Raw genomic sequence first — 26,561 nt, 5'->3', positions numbered from 1 at the left:
TGCATTCATTATCCTTTTGATTAGAGTACTGTGTTGCTTGTTTCTTTAATAAAACTTTCTTAGTTCTAGTAATCCAGACTCCAACTGAGTGATCCATTTCTGCTGGTTTGGCAACCCAGTTACGGGGTACGTAACATAAGTGGGGTTCTCGTCCGCGATTTTGAACGCTAAATTTGGGACGGAGTAAATTGATTGGGTCAAAATTCTCGAAAGAAAGAAAAGACAAACAGCAGAAATGGAGGCTGAGGAAATTATAAAGGCGCTGACCTTGGAGGCTTTAGAGGATGCCAGGAAATCGGAATTGGTAGCTGTGGCCAAACGGTTGAATCTTGCTAAGGGGAAGTCAACAATGAGGAGAGAGGAGATACACAGAGCTATCGTAGAGCACTATGTATCTAAAGGTGTGTTTCCCCAAGGCGAGCTGGAGGTGGTGTCTATTGAAAAACCTGCTGGAGATGCGGTACAGGTGCAGCTTGAAAAACTGAGACTCAAACACGAGTTCCGGGTACGGCAGTTGGAGCGAGAAGAGAAAGAGAGGGACAGACAGTTGGAGCGAGAAGAGAAGGAGAGAGAGTTAGAAAGGCAAGAGAAAGAGAAAGAGTTAGAAAGGCAGGAGTGAGAGAGGGAGAGAGACAGACAGTGGGAGCGAGAGGAGAAACAGAGAGAAAGGGAATTCGAGCTGGAGAAGTTAAGGATAAGGGCAGAGCAGGGGCCCGTGCCGAACCAAGGTGGAGGGTTCTGGGCGACCCAGGAGGTAAGGCTGGTTCCCCCATTTGACGATACCAACGTGGATCGGTACTTTCTCCATTTCGAAAAAGTTGCTACAAGTCAGGACTGGCCGAGGGATAAGTGGGCTGTTTTGCTTCAAAGTGTACTGAAAGGGAAATCCCAACAAGCTTACTCAGCTTTGTCCGCGGAAGATGCCCAGAGGTATGAGGTGGTGAAAGAGGCCATCCTCAGGATTTATGAGTTGATCCCGGAGGCATACCGGCAGAGGTTCCGGAATGCGAGGAAGCAGTGGGACCGCACGTATTTAGAGTTTGCCCGTGAGATGCAGACATATTGTGAGCGTTGGTGCGCCTCAAAGGGGGTAGGGGGGATTATGACAGACTGCTACAGCTGATCCTGATTGAGCAGTTTAAAGGTTGTGTCCCTGAGGGTATGAGACCCTACCTAGATGAGAAAGAGGCAGCCACGTTAGCCACAACTGCTAAGTTAGCGGATGAGTATGCGTTGACGCATAAAATGAAGTTTGCCCCGAGTAAAGACTACCAGAAGGGTAGTCAGGACGGCGGGGAGAGTCCACCAGAAAAGTCAGAAAGTAAGCCGGGGACTAGTGAGAAGGATAAGGTAGACCGGGAGCAGTCTGGCAGGAAGTCTCCTGGGGTCGTCTGTTATAATTGCGGGAAAGTCGAACACTTTGCGTCCAGGTGCTTTGCCCCAAAGAAGGAGACGGGAAAAGGAAAAACGGCGATTTTGACTGGCTGTATCGAGCTGGTAAACAAACCACTAGGGAAGGACAGGTCTGCCAAAGTTCAGGAAGGGCGCGAGAGGTTTATCTCGGCCGGATTGGTGTCGGTGAAGGAGGGGTTAAAACCAGTTCCAGTGCGGATCTGGAGAGACACGGGAGCGTGTCAGTCACTAATACTGAAGAGTGTATTAGAGTTTAGCTCAGAGACCCAGACTGGGGAGGTCAAGGTCAAAGGTATTGGAGAAGGGACAGAGACAGTCCCTTTGCACTAGGTACACTTACAAAGCAACCTGGTCTCTGGACTAGTCACGATCGGGGTGAGGTCCGAATTACCGATGAAAGGCGTGGAAGTCTTGCTCGGTGATGACGTCGCCGGGGGAATTGTGTTCGAAACAGTGAGATTGACAGGTCAGCCTGCCAGCATTGAGGCCCCGCCCATGGATTCACAGGTTCATCACGGGACCGCGGTAGTAAATTTAGCTGAGACGTTTCTGCCAGCCTTGTATGAGAAGGGGGTAGAAAGTGAAAAGAAGGAGTGTAGTGAAACAAGAGGTAGTGAGGGAACTGAAACAGACTTAGCATTAGCCAGGAAAGAATTTATGCAGGCGCAGGAGCAAGACGAGGGGCTGATGGTTTTGGTGGAGGAGGAAGTGCTAAGGAAGAAAGGGAAACCAAGTACTGTGTCCGCAGATGAGGAATGGGGGGTGGTGCAAAAGAGTTATGGGGATGAGGTTTTTAACCTGGCCCACAAGGTACCCCTCGGTGGACATTTTGCAGTGCTGGAGGAAACAGTTGGTGGAATCATGAAAGAGGTTTACCGGCTGCACCGGAGGAAGGATGTTATTGATTATGGCCAACGCGAACTGAGACGGTCACAGGCTTTTGATATGCTAACAAACCTAGTCGGTGTTAGCGCGGAAATCAATGAAGCTAGGGTCCCCCTGATAAGAAAAAAAAACCATTTTGAAAAGATGAGTATGGTATCGACCAGATGGGAGAAGGCTATTGTTTTGGCCAGCTCTGCTGATAAGGTCTCTCCCTTAATCCCTGAACAAAGCGACTCTTTAGGAGAAGTAATTAAACGACTCGCACACGTGTGTTTGATTGTCCCGAGGCGATGCAAAGAACTGGGACGTTGGGTGGTGTCTGTTACAATAGGGCAGCTTAGCGAGCAACATCCATATAGACTGAGTAATTCAGTGACAAAAGGGCTGGCGAACGCAGAGGTGTGTATTGGCAATGTAATACGGCTGTCTGAAGCCAGCTTGATAGTGAACCTTGAAAAAAATGAGTTCAGCCACACGAAGGTCACTTACCTGGGAATTGTGGTGACACAGGGGCAGCTGGCAGCGATGCAAGCTAAAGTGCGGGCTATCTCTGACCTCCCAACCCCGACAGACAAGAGGGCCCTCGGAAGGCTCTTGGAGATGGTGGGGTACTGTAGGAAGTTTTGCAATAACTCCGTGGTCACTACCCCTCCCCCTCCTACTAAGCCCTTGCGAGAGAAAACTAAGTCAGAATGGGACGACCCTTGTTATTGTGGTCCGGGACAAAACCAAATGAGAGGTTACATTGATCGCAATTCATCAGTGTTTTTGGCCACTATGAAGTTTGCTAAGTTGGAGCCTGGTCTAAGGGATTATTAATAATACATATAAAAGGAACAGAAAATGTGATGGCTGACTGTCTGCCAGGTGTTGACAACTTCAAACTCGCTGTATTAGCCAAATAGCTGATAAAGATGTATATTTGTGTGTGTATCAAATAATGTATTCATGTTTGTAATTTTTACACCCCGGTAAAAATCCTTAAAGGGGGGAAGTGTGACAAGAATACACATAGATTAAGATGTAGCTGGCCTGGGCTGGCACCAGTGGAATCAGCAGTTGGTCTGCCACCTGTCTTCAGGAGAGACAGAGATAAGGAAAACAATGGAGCAGCATTTAGAGATGTTAATGAAGGGATGGGAGAGAGAGTAACAGAAGGAGAGAGCTGTCAAGAGTGGCTCCCCCTTTGAACCCTGAACTGTTTGAAGTGATGAACAGGCGATACCCCAGCAGGGGGATAAAAAGGGACAGGTTCGCTAAGGCAGGACACACACGACACCCGAGGTAACAAGACCCTGGAGGCGGTGCGTCTCTCACAAGTCGGTGGGAAGTATCGGGCCATAGATGCACAGGGTGGAAAGGCACGATCGGCGAGAACCTGGTGTGTGTCCACCCTTGCCTGGGTGCCAGGTTCACCGCAGGGAAACGATCGTATCTGGAAACGGAGGGGTCACAGTCGGTGACCTCAGATGACATCACAAAGGACTCGCCCGAAAGCTGACTGCGAAGGTCTGTGTGGAAGCCTTGAATATTCATTCGTTTTGCTCTCTCTCTCCTCCCCCCCACTGTCCATCGCCATGGCAGCGATTTCTGCGAACTGAACTGAACTAAATTGAACTGAACTTTGCGTCACTTTGAAACTGGTCATTTACCCCTAGACAACGATAGAGCTTGATTGATCCTGTTATCTTAATTCTGTGTACATGTATGTTTATCATTGCTGAACTGTTGCATTCATTATCCTTTTGATTAGAGTACTGTGTTGCTTGTTTCTTTAATAAAACTTTCTTAGTTCTAGTAATCCAGACTCCAACTGAGTGATCCATTTCTGCTGGTTTGGCAACCCAGTTACGGGGTATGTAACACATCCCAATTTCCTGATGAAGGGTTTTGGCCAAAAATGTCAACTCATTATTCCTCTCCATAGATGCTGCCTGACCTAATATGTTTTGACAGCATTTTGTGTGAATCTAGCCACATATCCTTGATATTCAGCATCATTTCTGGTGTTATCTATGATAACCATTTCCAATATCTTCTAATATTTTCAATTTCCATTTTCTGTAATACTTCTATGTGAAATGATTAAGTGAACGAGCTGAGGCTGACCTTTGTAATACTGATTATCACTGAAATAATTGACAAAAGTAATTACTGTTAATACTGCCATATTCAATGAGTGCTGATTTGCTGTGTTGCTTCAGCACCAACTTGCATTTTCAGTTTGGCATACCATCCCAAGGCACGCCACAAACAGAATTTGACAAGACTCAAAGCTTAGACAAAGGAGTACATTTTAAGAATTGGCTTGAAGGTGGAAATGAAGGCAGAAATTTACTAGCAAATTATGGAACAATCATTCGTGTTGTAGAACAAAGGCCTAGTAAAAGGACATTTGGCCCATTGTGGCCTTTGTGACCTTGCGGTTAAGAATAGAATCAGAATTGGGTTTATTATCACTGGCATGTGTCGTGAAATTTCTTAACTTTGTAGCAACAGTTCAATGCAATGCATAATATAAAAGAAAAAATAATATTAATAGATAAGTAAATCAATTAGTATATGTATATTGAATAGATTAAAATTTGTGCAAAAGCTGAAATATATTAAAAAAGTGAGGTAATGTCCATGGATTCAATGTCCATTTAGGAATTGGATGGCAGAGGGGAAGAAGCTGTTCCTGAATTGCTGAGTATGTGCCTTCAGGTTTCTGTACCTCCCACCTGATGGTAACAATGAGAAAAGAGCATGCCCTGGGTGCTGGGTGTCCTTAATAATGGATGCTGCCTTTTTGAGATACTGCTCCTTGAAGACGTCCTGGGTACTTTGTGGGCTAGTACCCAAGATGGAGCCGATTAAATTTACAACCCACTGCAGCTTCTTTTGGTCCTATGCAGTAGCCCCCCTCTCCCCCATATCAGACCAGTGATGCAGCCTGTCAGAATGCTCTCCACGATACATCTATAGAAGTTTTTGAGTGTTTTTGTTGGCATACCAAATCTTTTCAAACATCAAATGAAGTATAGTCGCTGTCTTGCTTTCTTTATAGCTGCATCGATTTGTTAGGACCAGGTTAGGTCCTCGAGATCTTGACACCCAGGAACTTGAAATAGGCTTCACATTTAAACTCACTCCCTAGTTCTTAGTCTTCACCTCCTGAGGAGACTGAGGTGAGTGAGGCTCCCCCTGCCTAACTAATTTTTACATGGGCATCGTCAAGAGTGTCCTGACCAGCTGCAGGCCATCTGATATGGGAATTGCAAGGCATCTGATCGCAAGACCCTAAAAAGGCTCGTCATGGTCTTTCTTCCACCCATCAGAAATATTTATCAGGAGCACTGTGTACACAGTGTTATTGATCCCTTCCATCCCTCCCATAGCTTTGTCAATGATCCCTCCCATCTAACAATTTCTTTGACCCTCCTACCATCGAAACTGTTTCTTGCCCCATGCCTTAAGACTACTGAACTCCCTGCTAACACCCAGGTTTCATCATGTATGAAGCACCAGTAGTGTTATATTGGTTACTTTTTAACTTGTACCTTATTAGTTGTTAATTATTTGTGGTAGTATTACTTTATGTATGACATAGAAACATAGAAAACCGACAGTACAATACAGGCCCTTATCCACAATGCTGTACCAAACATGTACTTACTTAGAAATTACTTAGGGTTACCCATAGCCCTCTATTGTTCTAAGCTCCATGTACCTATCCAGGAGTCTCTTAAAAGACTCTTATCATATCCACCTCCACCACCATCGCCAGCAGCCCATTCCACGTACTCACCACTTTCTGCGTAAAAAACTTACCCCTGACATCTCCTCTGTACCTGCTTCCAAGCACCTTAAAACTGTGCTCTCTCGTGTTAGCCATTTCAGTCCTGGGAAAAAGCCTCTGACTATCCACACGATCAATTCCTCTCATCATCTTGTACACCTCTGTCAGGTCACTTCTCATTCATCCTCCACCGCTCCAAGGAGAAAGGTCCGAGTTCACTCAACCTATTCTCATAAGGCATGATCCCCAATCCAGGCAACATCCTTGTAAATCTCCTCTGCACCCTTTCTATAGTTTCCATATCCTTCCTGTAGTGAGGTGACCAGAAGTGAGCACAGTACTTCAAGTGGGGCCTGACCAGAGTCCTATATAACTGTAGCATTACCTCTCGGCTCTTGAACTCAATCCCACGGTTGATGAAGGCCAATGCACCGTATGCCTTCTTAACCACAGGGTCAACCTGCGCAGCAGCTTTGAGTATCCCTCTGATCCTCCACACTGCCAAGAGTCTTACCATTAATGCTATATTCTGCCATCATATTTGACCTACCAAAATGAACCACCTCATACTTATCTGGGTTGAACTCCATCTGCCACTTCTCAGCCCAGTTTTGCATCCTATCAATGTCCCGCTGACAGCCCTCCACACTATCCACAACACCCCCAATCTTTGTGTCGTCAGCAAATTTACTAACCCATCCCTCCACTTCCTCATCCAGGTCATTTATAAAAATCACGAAGAGAAGGGGTCCCAGACAGATTCTTGAGGCACACCACTGGTCACCGACCTCCATGCAGAATATGACCCGTCTACAACCACTCTTTGCCTTCTGTGAGCAAGCCAGTTCTGGATCCACAAAACAAGGTCCCCTTGGATCCCATGCCTCTTTACTTTCTGAATAAGCCTTGCATGGGATACCTTATCAAATACCTTGCTGAAATCCATATACACTACATCTACTGCTCTACCTTCATCAATGTGTTTAGTCACATCCTCAAAAAATTCAGTCAGGCTCGTAAGGCACGACCTGCCTTTGACAAAGCCATACTGACTATTCCTAATCATATTATGCCTATCCAAATGTTCATAAATCCTGCCTCTCAGGATCTTTTCCATCAAGTTACCAACCACTGAAGTAAGACTCACTGGTCTATAATTTCCTGGGCTATTTCTATTCCCTATCTTGAATAAGGGAACATCTGCAACCCTCCAATCCTCTGGAACCTCTCTCGTCCCCATTGATGATGTAAAGATCATTGCTCAATAATCTCCTCCCTCACCTGCCACAATAGCCTGGGGTACATCTCATCCAGTCCTGGTGACTTATCCAACTTGATGCTTTCCAAAAGCTTCAGCACATCCCTTTCTTAATGTCGACATGCTCAAACTTTTCAATCCGCTGTAGGTCATCCCTACAATCGCCAAGATCCTTTTCTGTAGAGAATACTGAAGCAAAGTATTCATTAAGTATCTCTGCTATCTCCTCCGATTCCATACACACTTTTCCACTGTCACACTTGATTGGTCCTATTCTCTCATGTCTTATCCTCTTGCTCTTCACGTACTTTTAGAATGTCTTGGGGTTTTCCTTAATCCTGCTCGCCAAGTCCTTCTCATGGCCCCTTCTGGCTCTACTAATTTCATTCTTAAACTCCTTCCTGCTAGCCTTATAATCTTCTAGATCCTCTATCATTACCTAGTTTTTTGAACCATTTGTAAGCTTTTTCTTTTCTTCTTCACTAGATTTTCAATAGCCTTTGTACACCACGGTTCCTGTACCCTACCATCCTTTCCCTGTCTCATTTGAACGTACCTATGCAGAACACCACGCAAATATCCCATGAACATTTGCCACACTCTTCCCTGAGAACATCTGTTCCCAATTTATGCTTCCAAGTTGCTGCCCGGTAGCTTCATATTTCCCTTTACTCCAATTAAACGCTTTCTTAACTTGTCTGTTCTTATCCCTCTCCAATGCTATGGTAAAGGAGATAGAATAGTGATCACCATCTCCAAAATGCTCTCCCACTGAGAGACCTGACACCTGACCAGGTTAATTTCCCAATACCAGATCAAGTACAGCCTCTCCTCTTGTAGGCTTATCTACATATTGTGTCAGGAAACCTTCCTGAACACAACTAACAAACTCCACCCCATCTAAACCCCTTGCTCTAGGGAGATGCCAATCAATATCTAGAAAACGACAACCCTGTTATTATTACACCTTTTCAGAATCTGTCTCTCTATCTGCTTCTCAATGTTCCTGTTACTATTGGGTGGTCTATAAAAAACACCCAGTAGAGCTATTGACCCCTTCCTGTTTCTCACTTCCACCCACAGAGACTCAGTAGACAATCCCTCCATGACTTCCTCCTTTCCTGTAGCTGTGACACTTTCTCTGATCAGCAGTGTCATGCCCCCACCTCTTTTGTGTCCCTCCCTGTCCTGTTTAGAACATCAAGCCTGGCACACTAAGTAACCAATCCTTCCCCTGAACAATCCAAGTCTCTGTAATGGCCACAACGTCATAGCTCCAAGTACTGATCCATGCTCTAAGCTCATCCACTTTGTTCATGATGCTTCTTGCATTAAAATAGACACATCTCAAACCATTGGTCTGAGCGTATCCCTTCTCTATCACCTGCCTATCCTCCCTCTCGCACTGTCTCCAAGCTTTCACTATTTGTGAGCCAATAGCGCCTTCTTCCGTCTCTTCAATGTGGTTCCCACCCCCCAGCAATTCTAGTTTAAACTCTCCCCATGTATGAGTTATGTACTGTGTTGTGCATCTTGATAGTTCTTTCCTTCGGTGGTATACATGTGTTCAACTGGATGACAATTAACTGAACTTGAACTTGTTTATTTTTATTTTGAGTTACAGCATGGAACAGATTTTCCATCTCAACAAGCTGCACAACCCAGCAGCCCACCAGTTAACACTAGCCTCATCACAGGACAATTTACAATGACCAATTAACCTGTTACCCTGCAGCTCACGCAGGTCAAGAGCCAGGGAGTGGGTTTTTAAGTGTAGTAAAACTTTTTACGTCCACCACCCTTTCAGGCAAGTAGTTCTGGACTCCCATCACTTGCTGAGAGATTTTTTGTTCTGCTTTCTAAACACAATTATCTTAAATTTGTGCTCTCTAGTTAATAAGTTTTGTGCTGAGAAAATTCAGAGCATACTATAATGTTAATGAGAGCGAGGACAATAGTGAATAATTAAATGAAAGATCATTGGGGGAGTGCAGATAACTCGGACTGGAATTAAAATATAGAATGGAGATTAGCTTTATTTTGTCACATGTGCATCAAAACACCGAAGTATACAGTGAAATGTGTCATTTGCGTCAACAACCAACATAGTTTGAGGTGCTGCTTGGATTCCTATACTAAAGTCCATGACCATGCACTTCCCTACACTCTCACTTCTTTACCCATTATCCAGATCTGTCCAAGTCCTTCTGCAGACTCCCTGCTTCCTCAATACTATCTGACCCTCCATTGATCTTTGTATCAGCGCAAACTTGACCACAAAGCTATGAATAATTATCACTCTGCCTCTACCTCTCGTTCTACTTAACCCTCTCTGTCTCTGCTGTACTATTCATCTCAACTACTTCATCTACTTAGCAGTAAGAACAACTACCAGCTGAAGGATTCATAATCAGCCAGGTAAATATTCAGGAGAAAACTGTACCTCAATAACAATTACAGCAAGGACTACTTAAAGCATACTTCACAAGGAAATTCTGAAATCCTACTGCGTAATTTCAAAGGAAATGTGAGGGGGTAGGTTTTTATCAGGGAGTCATGGGTGCCTGGAATGTGCTGCCCAGGGGAGGTGGTAGACGCAGACGCATTAGAGACTTTTAAGAGATGATTAGATGGGCATATGAGTGTGAGGGATATGGACATTATGTAAGCAGAAGAGATCAGTGTAGTTAGCCATTTGATTACTGAGTTACAAATAAGAGATTATCTGTAGATGCTGGAAATCCAATCAACACACACAAAATGCTGTGGAGGAACTCAGCAGTCCAGTTTGCATCTATGGAAAAAGTAACGTCGACATTTCGGGCCAAGACTCTGCGGCAGGACTGGAGACAAAAAGATGAGGAATAGATTTTAAAAGGTGGTTGGGGGGGGGAGGGGACAGAGAAACACAAGGTGATAGATGAAACTGGGAGGGGGAAGAATTAAGCAAATAGCTGGGAAGTTGGTGAAAGAGATACATGGCTAGAGAAGGGGGAATCTGATAGGTGAGGATAGAAGGCCATGGAAGAAAGAAAATGGGGGAGGAGCACCAGAGGGAGGCAATGGGCAGGCAAGGAGATAAGATGAGAGAGTGAAAAGGGGGTGGGGAATGGTGAAGGGGAGGGTGGGAGGCATTACTGAAAGTTTGAGAAATCAGTGTTCATGCCATTAGGTTGGAGGCTACCCAGACGGAATATAAGGTGTTGTTCCTCCAATCTGAGTGTGACCTCATCGCGACAGTAGAGGACGCCATGGATTGATATATTGGAATGGGAATGGGAAATGGAATTAAAATGGGTGGCCACCTGGAGATCCTGGTTTTTCTGGCGGATGGAGCATAGGTGCTTGGCGAAATGGTCTCCCAATCTACGTTGGGTCTCACCGATATAAAGGAGGCCACACCAGGAGCACCAGACATAGTATATGACCCCAACAGACTCACAGGTGAAGTGCCGCAAATAGTCCTTCCAGGTGAGGTGACACTTCATCTGTGAGTTTGTTGGGGTCATACACTGTGTCCGGTGCTCCCAATGTGGCGTCCTGTATATCAGTGAGACCCGACATAGATTGGGAAGCCACTTCACCGATGTCTGGGCCCAAAACATCGACTGTACTTTTTTCCATAGATGCTGCCTGGCCTGCTGGATTCATCTAGCATTGTGTGTGATTACTAAGTTAACTTGATTTGGCACAACATTGTGGGCTAAAGAGCCTGTTCTTGTGCTGTGCTGTTCTGTGTTCTATGTTCTAAGCTTACATAATGAAAAAGCCTTGAGGGGGATGGAGGGAGGGATAAAACCTATGCTCTGCTACTCTGACAGAATATTTTAATTCAAAAGTAAGATTTTTCAGATATTACTGTACTGTTCAATAGCATCCAATATTCATGCCCAATTTCTGATAGTTTAGTTAAAACTATTGGCTATCAGTTTTTTAATAAACAACATTATAGAATTATTGGTTCCTTAAGATTTTGTCATTACCGGGGTGGTATTAAGGATAAGGGCTCACCATCTATAAAATGCTCCTAATGGTGTGTGTTTCAAATAGCTTCTGACAACCAAGTCCAGATCCTGGCCTTCATGTATGAAGCCCAGCAGACTTGTTTCTACTGATGGAAGAAAGGGCAAAGGCGAGTTACTGGTGCCTTAAAACCAGTAGCTTCGGGCTGATAGGTCTCGTCAGCTGTGGTTGGCACTCATCTAGGAGAAGAAAAACTCTGATCTCAAACCCCTGCTGCCTTGTGACTATATCCACTCATAAGGAAGGCTTTGGAGTAACCCCTGAGGAAAAATCCAGAGCTGGAGTCCCTAAGGCAGTGCTACTTTGGCTTCGACACGGACTGGCACTCCTGTGGTACACTGGCGCCGAACTGTATCGGTCTCTGCTATTCTGTGGATTCATAAGCTCTGTGGAGAGGGGGAGCCATATTGTACTGCCCTGACTTGCGTACCTGCTCGTGCATCACATAGACAGCTTGGATGCAACATCCATGGTCAATCCTGGCCAACAGAGGGCCTGTGAGATAGAATTATCTTTTATTCTTTTGATTCATTTTTGGATTATCTTTATTTTTTTTATTTTTTGCTTAGGTGGTTTCATCCTAATATATCTGGGATTGAAGCGGAACATCTCTTACTAAACAGAGGAGTTCATGGGAGCTTCCTAGCACGACCCAGCAAAAGCAACCCTGGGGACTTCACTTTATCAATCAGGTAAGACACAATTCGCAGAATAGAGTATCGGTTAGCATGATGCAATTACACCTCGGGGGAGGAGGAGGACGACGAAGTTCGGAGTTCAATTCTGATGTCATCTGTAAGGAGTCTCTTTATGTCCTTCTTGTGGAATGCATATATTTTCTCTGGGTGCTTCAGTTTCCTTCCATGGTCCAAAGAAGTACCAGTTAGTAGGTTAATTGGTCATTCTAAATTGAACCGTAATGAGGCTAGGGTTAAATCGGGGGTTGCTGGACGGCATGATTTGAAGTTCAGAAGGGCCTATTCTGAGCTGTATAGAAGAATGGCCCATAATTCGGCAGTGGAGTTATTGGGGCACCGTCGTGACGGTGTTTCCATAGCAAACTATTCTTGTTTTTATGAGGCCGAGTTGCTAGCTCGACGCTCAACCCGACTTGGATTCAAACTCGGGAACCTTCGCTCTGGAGTCTGGTGCTGATATTGTGCCACCAAGTGGGACATTCTGAACTGTATCTCAATAAATAAATAATATTAATAATATAAAGAAAGAAGAGGACTGATATTATATGTAGTAGCCTAGTTAAATTATTAAGGAAATACAGGGTCATAGTAAACTAGAAACAGAAACTTCGACCCATTTAGTCCATGCTAAGCTGTTGGTCTGATTAGTCCCATCAACCCACACCCGAAGCATAGCCCTCCATACCCCACACGTCCATGTAGGTACCTAAATTTCTCTTAATTTTTGAAATCAAATCCGCATCCACCACTTCCACTTGCAGCTCATTCCACTCTCTCACCAGCCTCTTAGTGAAGAAGCTCCCCCCCATTTTCCCCTTAACCCGCAACCTCAGTGGAAAAAGCCTTCTTGCATTTACCCTTTCAATTCCCCTCATAGATTTGTACGCTGCTGTCAATATTTGATTGCCAAGATTTGACTCCAAGGTTTCAGTTCTGATTCCCACTGTTGTTTATTTGATTTCTTCCATCTACTCATGAACATTCTGCTCAGTGTAGATGAATGCCATTAGTGTGGAGTTGTATCAGTTGTAAGGTAAAACTGAAGAAAGCATGAGATGTGGTGAAATGGAAGATTGAGCAGGCACATATTCAGGTGTAGGAGTGGAATAGTTAGGAAAACTGGTGTGCTTTTTCATCACTCTGCATTTTCAGCTGCTCCAATTACACACATTTGAAAATTTAGCCTACGTCCTCTACATATGTGTGCTATGTAGGTTAAATGTAGGCTATATGTAGACTATTTCCCCTGCATACGTGTGCTACGTAGGTTAAGCAGGTTAAATGTAGGCCATGTAGGCTATGTCCCCTGCATATGTGTGCTATCCAACCACAATGGGTGAATTGACTTTTAGATGAAATTCTCAAGTGCAGCACAGTAAATATTGCACTAATGAAAGAATTTCTGGAATTGTCACAAACTTTGGAAGTGAAGCTGCAAATTGAAGACCAATGTGTTCTAGTGGATATGTTCTGGGAACTGAGGATTCAAGACCAATATGTTCTGTCCTCTGCATAATGGACAGGAAATAAGTTTTCTAATTATTCAATCTAACTATTCCTCAGGTTTATTTTGTTTTGCCTCATAAAGAAGGATATATTATGGATAGAGAGAGTATTTATTACAATGCATGACATCACAAAGGTAGGAGAATCTATATGGATCGGTAGTTCCCATTTACCATTTCTGTAGATCTTTATGAAAATTATCTTTATACCTTTTTATCACTTAGAAAGGAATTTCTGGTATTCATCAAGGTATTGTACTTGCATTAACCCTAATGGTCACTGTTGTCACTGTTAAAATATATGATGTAGTGGATGGGACGATTCTGGTGTTGGGTTGGAACAGTTGGGAGCGGTACATGCATGTCAATAAAAGAATTCCTACATCCCTGAGCAATGTATTCAATCACGTATAGAGGGAAAAGTGCCTTTGTGGTTGCAAATCTGGTATTTGTTGCCTAAGGATGAGCAATCTTAAATCTCAAACATCTGTCTCTTTACTGGAATATGGGGGTAAAAAACAAGGATCTATTTCCTTCATTTGCTCTAGGCACCTCATTTTGCTACCATCATGGCCAATATTAATGCTTAAATAGCTAGGTTTCAGCTCCACTTTTTGGCTATTATTTTGGGGGCTCTATAAATTAGAATGGCCTATACAGAGGTTCTGTCTATAAGGCCCAGAGAAGATTTATGAGAATGATTCCAGGAATGAAAAGGTTAACGTATGAGGGGTGTTTGATGGCTCTGGGCCTGTGATTATTGGAGTTTAAAAGAATGAGAGGGGATCTCATTGAAACTTATCAAATATTGAAAGACATAGAGTGGACGTGGAGTGGATGTTTCCTATCGCGGGGGACTCTAGGACTGGAGGGTGCAGACTCAAAATAGAATCATGTCCCTTTAGAACAGAGATGAGGAGGATTTTTTTTTGACAGATGGTGGTGAATTTGTGGAATTCATTGCAACAGACGGCTGTGGAGGCCAAGTCATTGGGTATATTTAAAGTGGAGGTTGATAGGTTCTTCATAATCTAAAAGCTTAATTTACAACAATTGTCAAATCAGGTAAATAGCATATTTTCTTTGCAATATATTAGATTTTGAGAAACAAGATCTATTAAGTGTAGCTGACTGTTTGGGGCCAAACAAACCTCAGTTGTTTTCAAGAGTAATTCGTATTCTTGAAGGAAGATAATTGAAATTCTTTAGAGTGCCAAAACACCTTCAAGTACTAACACTGCTAATTTTGTGACCTCAGCTGTATTGCATAGGAAGTACCTGTAAAAAATCAGGGTACAAAATGTGCTTAAGTAGTATGCATTTTTTGCGTGCTATGGCCGTAGGTACTTGTTTCTGTCAAGTGGTACACCGGACCGCATTTGGTGAGGGTGTTAGTGCAAGTATTGCCAACACCCACAAGAAGAGTGCAGCATAGGCAAATTGTGATATCAATCTGCTGTGCATACAGATTTGACTCCTGTGTCTGCTATTTTTGTGCTTAACTCCGCGGGCATTGACCTACTGAGTGTGACTAGTCATGGTCACACTCAGCCAGGAAGTAAATGCATTGTATTCTAGCAATTATCCTGACGGCTTCACTCTATAGTTGCAGGTAGGAAGCTTCAGACCCTTGGACAAACAGGAATAACTACACTCACTTGTCCATCTATTGTGATGTTTCCCACAATCAATGATCTCACCTTAAGGACTCTTTATCTCATTATCTCATGTTCTCGTTATTTATTGTTATCTATTTATATTTGCATTGGCACAGTTTTTTGTCTTCTACACTGTGGCTGATCTTTCAATGATCCTGTTATAGTTACTATAGATTTGTTCAGTATACCTACAGAAAGATATACAGTTGTATATGGTGACGTATATGTACTTGGATAACAAAATTTACTTTGAACTATGGAGGGAGTGGAAGATAGAAGGTAACTTTGTAGTTGCAGGAGTTGTAGCTATGTTGGTGCCTATCCAACTATAACTAGCCAGAGAATAATGAATAAAGCAATCCAGATGGATAATGTGGGTGACACAGTAGCACAGAGCTTAGCTTAGCTTTTTACAACACCAGCAATCACCGCCTGGGATTCAATTTCCACTGCTATTTGTAAGAATTTTGTATGTTCTTCCCCTGACTGCGTGAGTTTCCTTTGGGCGCTCCAGTTTCCAAGCATTCAGAAGACATATGGGTTCGGGTTAGTAAACTGTGGTCATGCTATGTTGGCACCGGAAGCCTGGAGACATTTGCGGACTGCTCCCAGCACATATTTGGATTGTGTTTGTCGTTGACGCAAACAATCGCATCTCACTGTGTGTTTCAATGTACATGTCACAAATAAAGCTAGTCTTTAATCTTTGGTAGTAGAGAAATATTGAAGGAGGAGGGCATGGCTGGCCATGTTCAAATTTGTAAACAGTTCAAGGTGGACAGAGGAAGATGGGCTACCTTTGTCAAATCTGCACACACACCACTGGCACTTCATATAAAAAAACAATGCAATGAATATAATTGAGATCACAAATTAGCATGTTAGGACCTGATGGTGTTTTGGCATCTAATCATTACTGTCACTTTCAAGAATAAAAATAACTATAAGACCATAAGACAAAGGAGCAGAAGTTGGCCATTCAGCCCATCGAGTCTGCTCCGCCATTTTATCATGAGCTGATCCATTCTCCCATTTAGTCCCATTACCCCGCCTTCTCACCATAACCTTTGATGCCCTGGCTACTCAGATACCTATCAATCTCTGCCTTAAATATACCCAATGACTTGGCCTCCACTGCTGCTCGTGGCAACAAATTCCATAGATTCCCTACCCTCTGACTAAAAAAATTTCTTGGCATTTCTGTTCTGAATGGGCGCCCTTCAATCCTTAAGTCATGCCCTCTCGTACTAGACTCCCCCATCATGGGAAACAACTTTGCCACATCCACTCTCTCCATGCCTTTCAACATTCAAAATGTTTCTGTGAGGCCTCCCCTCATTCTTCTAAACTCCAAGGAATACAGTCCAAGAGCGGACAAACGTTCCTCATATGTTAACCCTCTCATTCCCGGAATCATTCTAGTGAATTTTCTCTGTACCCTCTCCGACGTCAGCACATCCTTTCTTAAATAAGGAGTCCAAAACTGCCCACAGTCCTCCAAGTGAGGTCTCACCAGCGCCTTATAGAGCCTCAACATCACATCCCTGCTCCTATACTCTACTCCTTTGGAAATGAATGCCAACATTGCATTCACCTTCTTCACCACTGACTCAACCTGGAGGTTAACCTTAAGGGTATGCTGTACGAGGACTTCTAAGTCCCGTTGCATCTCAGAACTTTGAATTCTTTCCCCATTTGAATAATAGTCTGCCCGTTTATTTCTTCTGCCAAAGTGCATAACCACACACTTTCCAACATTGTATTTCATTTGCCACTTCTTTGCCCATCCTTCCAATCTATCCAAGTCTCTCTGCAGACTTTCCGTTTCCTCAGCACTACTGGCCCCTCCACCTATCTTCCTATTGTCAGCAAACTTAGCCACAAAGCCATCTATTCCATAATCCAAATTGTTGATGTACAATGTAAAAAGGAGCGGCCCCAACACGGACCCCTTTGGAACACCACTGGTAACCGGCAGCCAACCAGAATAGGATCCCTTTATTCTCACTCTCTGTTTCCTGCCAATCAGCCAATGCTTTATCCACGTATGTAACTTTCCCGTAATTCCATGGGCTCTTATCTTGTTAAGTAGCCTCATGTGTGGCACCTTGTCAAAGGCCTTCTGAAAATCCAAATATACAACATCCACTGCATCTCCCTTGTCTAGCCTACTTGTAATTTCCTCAAAAAATTGTAATAGGTTTGTCAGGCAGGATTTTCTTTTAAGGAATCCATGCTGAGTTCTACCTATCTTGTCATATGCTTCCAGGTACTCTGTAACCTCATCCTTGACAATCGACTCCCAACAACTTCCCAACCACCGATGTCAAGCTAACAGGTCTATAATTTTCTTTTTGCTTCCTTGCCCCCTTCTTAAATAGCGGAGTGACATTTGCAATCTTCCAGTCCTCTGGAACCATGCCAGAATCTATTGACTTTTGAAAGATCATCGCTAATGCCTCCGCAATCTCCACAGCTACCTCCTTCAGAACACGAGGGTGCATTCCATCTGGTCTGGGAGATTTATCTACCTTTAGACTGTTCAGCTTCCTGAGTACTTTCTCTGTCGCAACTGAGACTGAGCACATTTCTCTTCCCTGCCACCCTTGGGTGTCCGGTATACTGCTGATGTCTTCCTCAGTGAAGACTGATGCAAAATACTCATTCAGTTCCTCCACCATCTCCTTATCTCCCATTACTAATGAAGGCTGGGAGTCCTGTATTGAGAGGGTTGAACTGTATTTTAAGGCAAACGGCGTGAGTGACTAAAAGAAAGCCCCCATGCTTCTTAGCTTAATGGGTTCTAGGACGTACAGTCCTGAAAAGCCAGTAAGCAAGATGTTCGACGAAATTGTTACAATTTTATGAAATCACTTGAGCCCTTTCGAGTGGATGGAACTCGTCAGCCTGGGAAGGCAGTCCATCTAAAAGAGGGAAAATTCTGATTTCAAACCTCCGCTGCCTTGTGGCCATACCCACTCATGGGAAAGGCTTCAGGAGTAAACTCTGAGGACAAATCCGGAGCTGGAGTCCCTAAGGCAGTCCGATGTTGTCTTCAATCTCGTTCTGGCAACTCCTGCGACATCAATGGTGCCAGACTGTATTGGCTCTTGTCCTTCCCTTGGACAACGCTGGTGGCATGGAGAGGGGAGACCTGCTGCATGGGCAACTGTCAGTCTTCCATAAAACCTTGCACAGGCCTGTGCCCTGGAGAATCCGGGTGCAGATCCATCGTCTCACGAGACAAACGGATGCCACCGCCACCACCACTTGAGCCCTAAGCTGCTGGTAATAGCTGAGAGATTTAGATTTTATAAAAGGAACCGGTCAAAGGATGAAGGCATTTCTGAATAGATTACCCAAACTTTCCCAGTACTATATCTTTATAGATGGACTTTCTGATACATTAAAGGACAGGCATGCATAGCCAAAGCACTCAAAATAGGTTAGTGTAGAGACTGCAACAAAGGATGCAGCAAAACTACAGTAAAAGAGTTTAGAATGTGGAATGCACAAAATGCCCTGAATGGTGAAAAAACCCCAAAAATGTTATCAATGTGACAAATCCTCCCATGATGCAAATGACTATTGGTTCAAGGAAAAAGTTTACAGGAAGTGTTACAGACCAGGTCACATGGAGACAGCATGCAAGGCAGACAAAAAGCACAACCGAGTGAAAAGTTTCAAACACAAAACTAAGCAAATGCATAAAGTGATCAAATGTAAAGTAAATCAGACATCATAGAGTCTGACAAAGGTGAGCTGTAATGCCTAGAATTGCATTGTTTTATTGAAGCAGATCACAGTCATATGGATCACAATAGATGTGTCTGGTGTAAAACTGAAAATGGAGCTGGATACAGGGTCAGCTTCGTCTATAATTTCAGAGGCTGACTACAACTGACTGTTTTCTAAGATACCATTAGAGAAGACCTCAGTGATGCTAAAGACCTATACAGGCAAAAATGTGTCTCCCAAAGGCAAACTGAAGGTGAGTATGATGTATGGAGGCTAAACACAGCAGCTAGAAATTTAAATGTTGAAAAGTGGAGGGCCAGCACTTTTTGGACATAACTGGTTGAGAAAAATCCAACTAGACCGGCACTCAATCAAAGCTCTCAGTGTGGCATCAACAGTCAATGGCAGCCCAAATGTAAGCACTAACCAGAGCCTGGCACAGCTGCTTAATGTTAATGAAAAAGTGTTTGAGAAGGGGTTTGGTAAACTCAAAGGCATGAAGGCCAGAATTGAATTGAATGAAGCTGCAACACCAAGATTCCATAAATCATATCCAGTGCCTTACACAATCTGTCCTAAAGTGGATGCTGAACTTCAAAACTTGGAGGCATCTGGAATTCTCTCCAATGTTGAGTGGAGTGATTGGGCCACACACGTTGTCCTGGTGATCAAGAAAGGGAAGGCCAGAGCCATTCGCATATGTGGGGATTTCAAAGTGAGCATTAATTCAGTGCTGCACACTGTGCAGTATCCCCTGACACTTCTGCATTTTTGGCAGGTGGGGATAGGTTTTCAAAGATTGACTTGTCACAAGCCTATCTACAAATTGAGATTGAGGAGTGAAGCAGGAAGTTTCTCACAACACTCACCAAGGACTGTTCCGGTATAATTGTCTCATCTTTGCCAAATTGCTGGAGTTGAAGCAATGCCAAAGAGCAATGGATAAAGTGCTCCAAAATATCCCAGGAACACAATGTTACCTTGATGACATCATCATGACTGGCAAGAATGATGAAGAGCAGCTTCAGAACCTTGGTAAAGTGCTTATCAAGCTGAGTGAGTATGATCTGTGTGCAAAGAGAGAGAAATGTGAGTTTTTCAAGAATGAAACCTCATATTGTGGACATGTCATTGACAAGCTTGGCTTACATAAGTCACAAGAGAAGACTGAAGCACCTAAACCAGAAAATGTATCACAACTCAGGTCATGCTTGGGCTTTGTGAACTACTACCACCGGTTTCTCCCAAACATTGCTACAGTGCTGCACCCATTGAATGCACTGTTACAGACAGGAGAAAAGTGAGAATGATCAGAAAGATGTGAAAGAGCATTCAAGGAAACAAAGAGATTAATAACATCAGGTGAACTTCTCACCCATTATGACCCATCGCTGCCCATCAGATTGGCATGCGATGCATCCCCTTACGGCACTGGAGCTGTTCTGTCATATACCATGGATCTGAGCATCTGATTGCATGTGCTTCAAGATCACTGACAAGCACAGAATGTAACTATGCACAGATTGACTGAGAGGCCCTTAGTCTAGTATGGGGAATGAAGAAGTTCCACCATTACCTCTACGGACAAAAGTTTACGCTAGTGACAGATCACCAGCCCTTTCTGTCCATTTTCAATCTGAGGAAGGGAATTCCAGTGATGACTGCTACTGGTTACAACATTGGGCACAATTCCTAGGAGCCCACTCTTATGTCTTAGAATTCAAGGGTACCAAGCATCACAGCAACACTGATGGCTTGTCACGTCTTCCGCTATTGGCAACTGAAGAAGATAAGTCTTCATATTGTGACCCAGCAGAGGTGTTCCACACAGCACTGGTGGACCAGTTGCCGGTAACAAATGCCGAAATACAAAGAGAAACAAGGAATAACCCAACATTTTCAAAAGTCTATGAAATCACCATGCATGGATGGCCAGCTCATGGTAACCCTTTGTTTCCAAGGTTCTCAGTGAGATGAGACCAACTGTTGGCATGTCAAAGAATGCTGATGTGTGGACCTCGTGTCGTGGTTCCCTCTAAATTGCGTACCAAAGTGTTGGAAAATCTGCATGAAGGACACCTGGATATAGACAAGATGAAGAGTCTCACCTGGAGCTGCGTGTGGTGGCTGGGAATAGATAAACAGATTGAAGTCTTGGCCAAAAACTGCTCGGGATGCCAAAAAGTTCAAAATACACCCCCATAGGCACCATTTCACCCGTGGGAGTGGCCGTCATCACCAGGGCAAAGAGTACATATTGACTTTGCTGGGCCATTCATGGACTCCATGTTTCTGATTGCTGTGGATGCTCGTTCAAAGTGGCCAGAGGTCATACCGATGAAGTCAACCACTCAGAAAAGACTGTTTCCACTCTGAGGACTATCTTTGCCAGGAATGGATTACCTGAACTATTTGTGAGTGACAACAGACCATGCAATACATGTCAGAGGAGTTCAGACTATTCATGAAGAAAAATGGCATCAGACATTTCAATCAGCTCCTCACCACCCAGAAATGAATAGGTTACTTGAAAGGTTTATTCAAGCATTCAAGAAGTCAATTAATGCTGTGGACAAGGAGAACATTTCTCAACAACACAAGGTGGACAGCTTCCTTTTGTGTGTCAGAACTCTGTTCATGCAACAACAAATCAAACACCTACAATGCTCTTCATGAACAGGAACTCCTTCCTTTTCTTTCTGTTTCTCCATTTTCAATACATTCTGTTCTGAGGATACCACTTTTCTCAGTAGTGATTCTGATGTTCCTTTTCTGGTCAAGCGGGTTTCCTCCACCAGAGTTGGCAGGATTCATTTTCAGCAGTACTGCTCTCATGCCTTTCCTCTTACTGAATAATGAAGGGGTTTACTCTTTTCTTCAGCAGCCTATGTTGCTATTTAACTCTTTCCAGTGCTTTTGTGTGGAGCTTGCACATTTCTGATGTAACCATATGCACAAGACCATACACATGAGAGATTCTGTAGATGCTGAAAATCTAGAGGGACACACACAAAATGGTGGAGGAACTCAGCAGGTCAGGCAGAGATTGATGGAGAGGAATAAGGACTTCATCAGGACTGGAAAGGAGGGGGTGATATTTTATCTCTCTCGCCTTCCACCCAATCACAAACATTCTCTTTTGCATCATTAAACACGTTACTCTTCTGACCTTTCACAGGTTTGATGAAAGATCATTTTCCTGAAATGTTTCTGTACAGTGTGACCTGTTGTATATATCTGTCTTTTCTCTTTCAGTAGGCTGGCAGTAGACAATGGAACCTTGGAACATAAATTCACAAGAAATTAAAAGCTGAGTTCCTCCAGCTGTGTGTGTTACTCTGAATTTCCAGCACCTGCAGAATCTCTTGTGTTTATAAAGCTTAAAGTCTGTGATTTCTAATCACTCCTCCTCCCCTCTCTGTAAGCACTTCTCAGTGAAGTTTCTTTTATTTAGTTATTGAGATACATTGTGAAACAGGCCCTTCTGGTCCTTCAAGCTGCACCGCCCAGCAATCCCCAATTTAACCATAGCCTAATCACAGCACAATTTAGAATGACCATTTAACCTACTAAACAGTACATCTTTGAAATGTGGGAGAAAACCAGAACACCTGGAGGAACCCATACGGTCACAGGGAGAACGTACAAACTCCTTACAGATAGCAACAGGAAATGAACCCGGGTTGCTGGTACAGCATCTGAAAGCATGCTGTATCTGAAAGCATTTCAGATCTAAGAATGAGGCTAAGTGTTTTCTGGAATACATACAAAATACAAACTTAAAATCTTTATTGCGAGAGGATTTCAGCAGAAGAGCAGTTGTTCAGGACCTTTGTGAGACCGCAGTATTGTGTGCAGTCCTGGCTTCCTTATCTGAAGAAGGATGTTCCTAAAATGGAGGGAGTTTGGCAAAAGCTCACAAGATTGATTCCTGTGTTGACAGGACTGACATAAAATGATATAAAATAAATCAGCCATAAAGGAATAGCGGACAAGACTTGATGGGCTGAATGGCCCAATTCTGCTCCTATATCTTATGAGCATGTCTATATATGAAGAGAATGTCAAGATTGGTGATGGGATAATCATCATGGTATCATCACTACTCTGACAGGTAGCCGTGGTCCAGTGGTCACAGAGTGTCGCAGTAGTACCAGTGGTCACAGAACACCATGGCAGGACCAGGACCAGAGGTCACAGTGCAAAATGGAAGGACCACGACCAAGAGTCATAGAGCACAACTGCAGGACCAAGGCTGGGACCTGGGGTCACAGAGTGCTACAGCAGGACCAGGACCAGGGGTCACAGAATGCCACAGGAGGATCAGGACTAGGGTTCACATAACACCATGACAAGACCAGGATCAGGGGTTACAGAGTGCCACAGTATCGTGGCAGTTAGTACAATGCTATTACACTCTGGGGCATCTGAGTTCAGGGTTCAATCCTAGTCTCCTCTGTAGGGAGTTGGTATATGCTCCCTTTGGAATGCATAGGTTTCCTCTGGGTGCTCCAATTTCCTCCCATAGTCTAAAGATGTACCTGTCAGTAGGTCAACTGGTCATTGTAAATTGATTAGGCTAGGGTTAAGTTGAGGGTTGCTAGCAGTGCAACTTATTAGGCCTAAAGGGCCATTCTGCGCTGTATCGCAAAATCAATAAAAATAAAATAAATGAACAATGATTAAGGACTAAAGCATTGAAGACCAAGATGAGCAATTTCTTCTCTTAGAGTGATGAACCCATGGAATCACAGAATGCAGTTGGAACCGAATCATTAAGTATATTCGAGTAAGATAGAATTCTCATGGTTAAACCAGGTCAAGGGATACGGGCAGTAAACTCAGTGGGGGTACTGAATTTCGATAAGTAACTATGATCATATTGAATAGTGGAGCAGGCTTGACATTAAGCAAAGTTAATTTTCAAGGGCTCATGCTGTGCTCCTGTTTTCTGCTTTTCTATGAATAGTTACAGCAATAACTAAGGTAATTGTCCCTGGGATATGAACATAATTTTTGATCCTTCTGTTACTATTTGTATGAATTTATAATCAGTCTAATGACTATTTTAATCAGGTGTTCTGCTTGTATTTCATAACATTCGATAATGAAACAGCTGAGAAGTTTTGTTTGTGGAACTGTGCAAGTTATGAGATACTAGGATTATATTGTAAAAAAATTAGAATTATTAAGTTATAAGAAACTAGGATTAAATAATGAAACAGCTGAGCAGTTTTGATTCGTGGAACTGTGCAAGTTATCAGATATTTCATGAATGCAGCTGATAATTCTTAAAATAACTGGTTATTTGAAATGATATTGCTTTGCAGTTCTCTGTTCAAAGGAACAGATTGTGACATTAGTGGGCAGTGTATTGTGCAGATTTGTGCTTTTTTTGAAGTGAAGTGTTTCAATTCAATTAGGTATGTGGTCTGTGGTTTCAGTGGTAGGTATGTCTATAGCGAAGATTAGTGTAAAGAGATCTCATGCCATACATATGCTTCAGTTATGCACAGTCTTACTGCTGCCTCCTGAGTGTGACATTATTTTGCAAGTTTATATGTATTAACATCTGCTTAAAAGAATAATTATGATAATAGGATTTCATCATGCCATCAGAAGAATTACAAACACAAAAGATTCTGCAGATGCTGGAATTCCAGAGTAACACACACAAAACGTTGGCGAACTCAGCAGACCAGGCAGCTTCTGTGGAGAGGAGTAAACAGTCAACGTTTTAGGCATAGACCTTTGATTACAACTGGAAAGGAAGGGGGGAGATACCAGAATAGGAAGGTGGGGGAAGGGGAAAGAGTACAAGCTAGAAGGTTGCTAGGTGGAGCAGGTGGGTGGGAGAGGGGGGGTGATGAAGTAAGACGCTGCAAGTTGATAGGTGAACAAGGTAAAGGGCTGGAGAAAAAGTAAACTAATAGGAGAAGAGAGTGGATCAGAAGAATTACATCAGCTTTCCCTTTTAGGTGACATGAAATTTGACGACATGGATCTCATACATGTAAATGTTTCAGGTATTCACAGTCTTACTGCTGCCTCCAGAGTATGACATTATTTTGCAAGTTTAACATCTTGCATGTATTAACATCTGTGAAAATAATAATTATGATAAGATCTCGTTATGGCATCAGAAAAATTACATCAGCTTTTTGCTTTAGGTGACATGAAATTTGGTGAGGTGGATTGATACCACATTGGGCCTGGTTTTACATTAGTACTGTAGTTGGACCAGGTAGAGAAGTGAGCTATTCCCATTTTAAAAACTATAAATGCAATAGAAGGAATGGAAAAGGGAGCGATGGAGGACATGTACCATGAATACTGACTGCCTGTTATACCACTGACATTTAGGGCAGCATCTATGGTGGTGTTCCGGGCTTCCTCTCAGTTTTCACTACTGTCAGTCATGCGAGTTCTGGGTGGAGACTCGGGAATATCATTGCACTTGGATTTAGAAGGATTCTTCATTGGGAGGATGGTGGAGGTTGGGGGGGAGGGATGAAGTGAGAAGCTGGGAGGTGGTAGGTGGAAAAGATAAAGGGCTGAAGAAGGAGGAGTCTGAAAGGAAAGAACAGTAGACCAAAGGATAAGGAGTAAGAGAGGAGCCATAATGGGGAATGGAACAGGGGAGAAGGGATGGGGTGGAGAAATTACTGAAAAGTAAAGTGTACTTCCCCTTCCTTTCCGATCTTAATGAAGAGTCTCAGCCTGAAACTTCGACTGTTTATTCTTCTCCATAGTTGGCCACCTGACCTGCTAAGCTCCTCCAGCATTTTGAGTGTGTTGCTCTGGATTTCCGGCATCTGCAGAATCTCTTGTGTTTGTGATTGGTTGTTATGAATCATCTCTTGTGCAGATAAGCAACAAGTAGTTGGTGGGATGTGACAGTGAATAATGTGCAGGGCTACAGAGAAAGAAAGAAAGGGGAATGAAACTGATTGGTAGGCCAAATAGTTTTCTCCTGTATTGTAATGTAGGCAACTCCATGATCATCCCATACTAAGTAATGGCAGAAGATCTTACACAGTTAAGAAAGCTCACCAACATCTCTCCTTTCTAAGGAGGCTGAAGAGAGCTGAACTATGCACATCTATACTCAAGTCCTTCTAGAGATGTGCGGTAGAGAGCATCCTAACATGCTGCGTCACTGCATGGTACAGAAACTATACTATGGAGGACTGTAAGACTCTCCAATAGGTAACCTAAACTGCCCAATGCATCACCGGCACTAACCTACCCACCATCAAGAGCATGTTTTCAGAAAGGTGCTGGAATAGAGCCAGTAACATCATGAAGGAACCCTCCCATCCTGTGTGTCCCACTCCCATCAGGGAGGAAGCTGTGTACTATCAATGCTTGGACCACCAGTCTCAAGGCCGATCAACACCTCTACCCACTAACCTACCCCTCCACATCCCCAGCCACCACTACTTTATCATTTCCTGTCAGTTATTTTATGCACAGATACTCCTGTGCCCAGTGTCACTTTATAGATTTACAATCAATCTGTCTGTATAAGCTATCTTATGTATTCATATTTATTGTGTTCTGTATCTTGTGTTTTTTTGTGCTGCATTGAATCAGGAGTGA

The 26,561-nt window shown here is 43.4% G+C and overlaps 1 protein-coding gene across 4 annotated transcripts in view; it reads left to right on the top strand.

Annotated features, from left to right (window-relative positions):
• ptpn11b (protein tyrosine phosphatase non-receptor type 11b) overlaps positions 1-26,561 on the top strand; it is a 153,055-nt gene that overhangs the window by 52,083 nt on the left and 74,411 nt on the right. For all 4 annotated transcript variants that reach the window (XR_010016116.1, XM_063033442.1, XM_063033441.1 and 1 more), the window contains exon 2: positions 11,930-12,052. Coding sequence is in view for 3 of the 4 variants with exons in the window: in XM_063033442.1 (XP_062889512.1) it covers positions 11,930-12,052 (123 nt within the window). In the remaining variant the exon portion in view is untranslated. The remainder of the gene's footprint in view (positions 1-11,929; positions 12,053-26,561) is intronic.

This window comes from Mobula hypostoma, chromosome 25 (genome assembly GCF_963921235.1).
Source record: "Mobula hypostoma chromosome 25, sMobHyp1.1, whole genome shotgun sequence".
Classification (NCBI taxonomy): domain Eukaryota; kingdom Metazoa; phylum Chordata; class Chondrichthyes; order Myliobatiformes; family Myliobatidae; genus Mobula; species Mobula hypostoma.
Note: the sequence above shows the minus strand (reverse complement) of the source record. Positions and strands in the feature narration are given on the sequence as shown.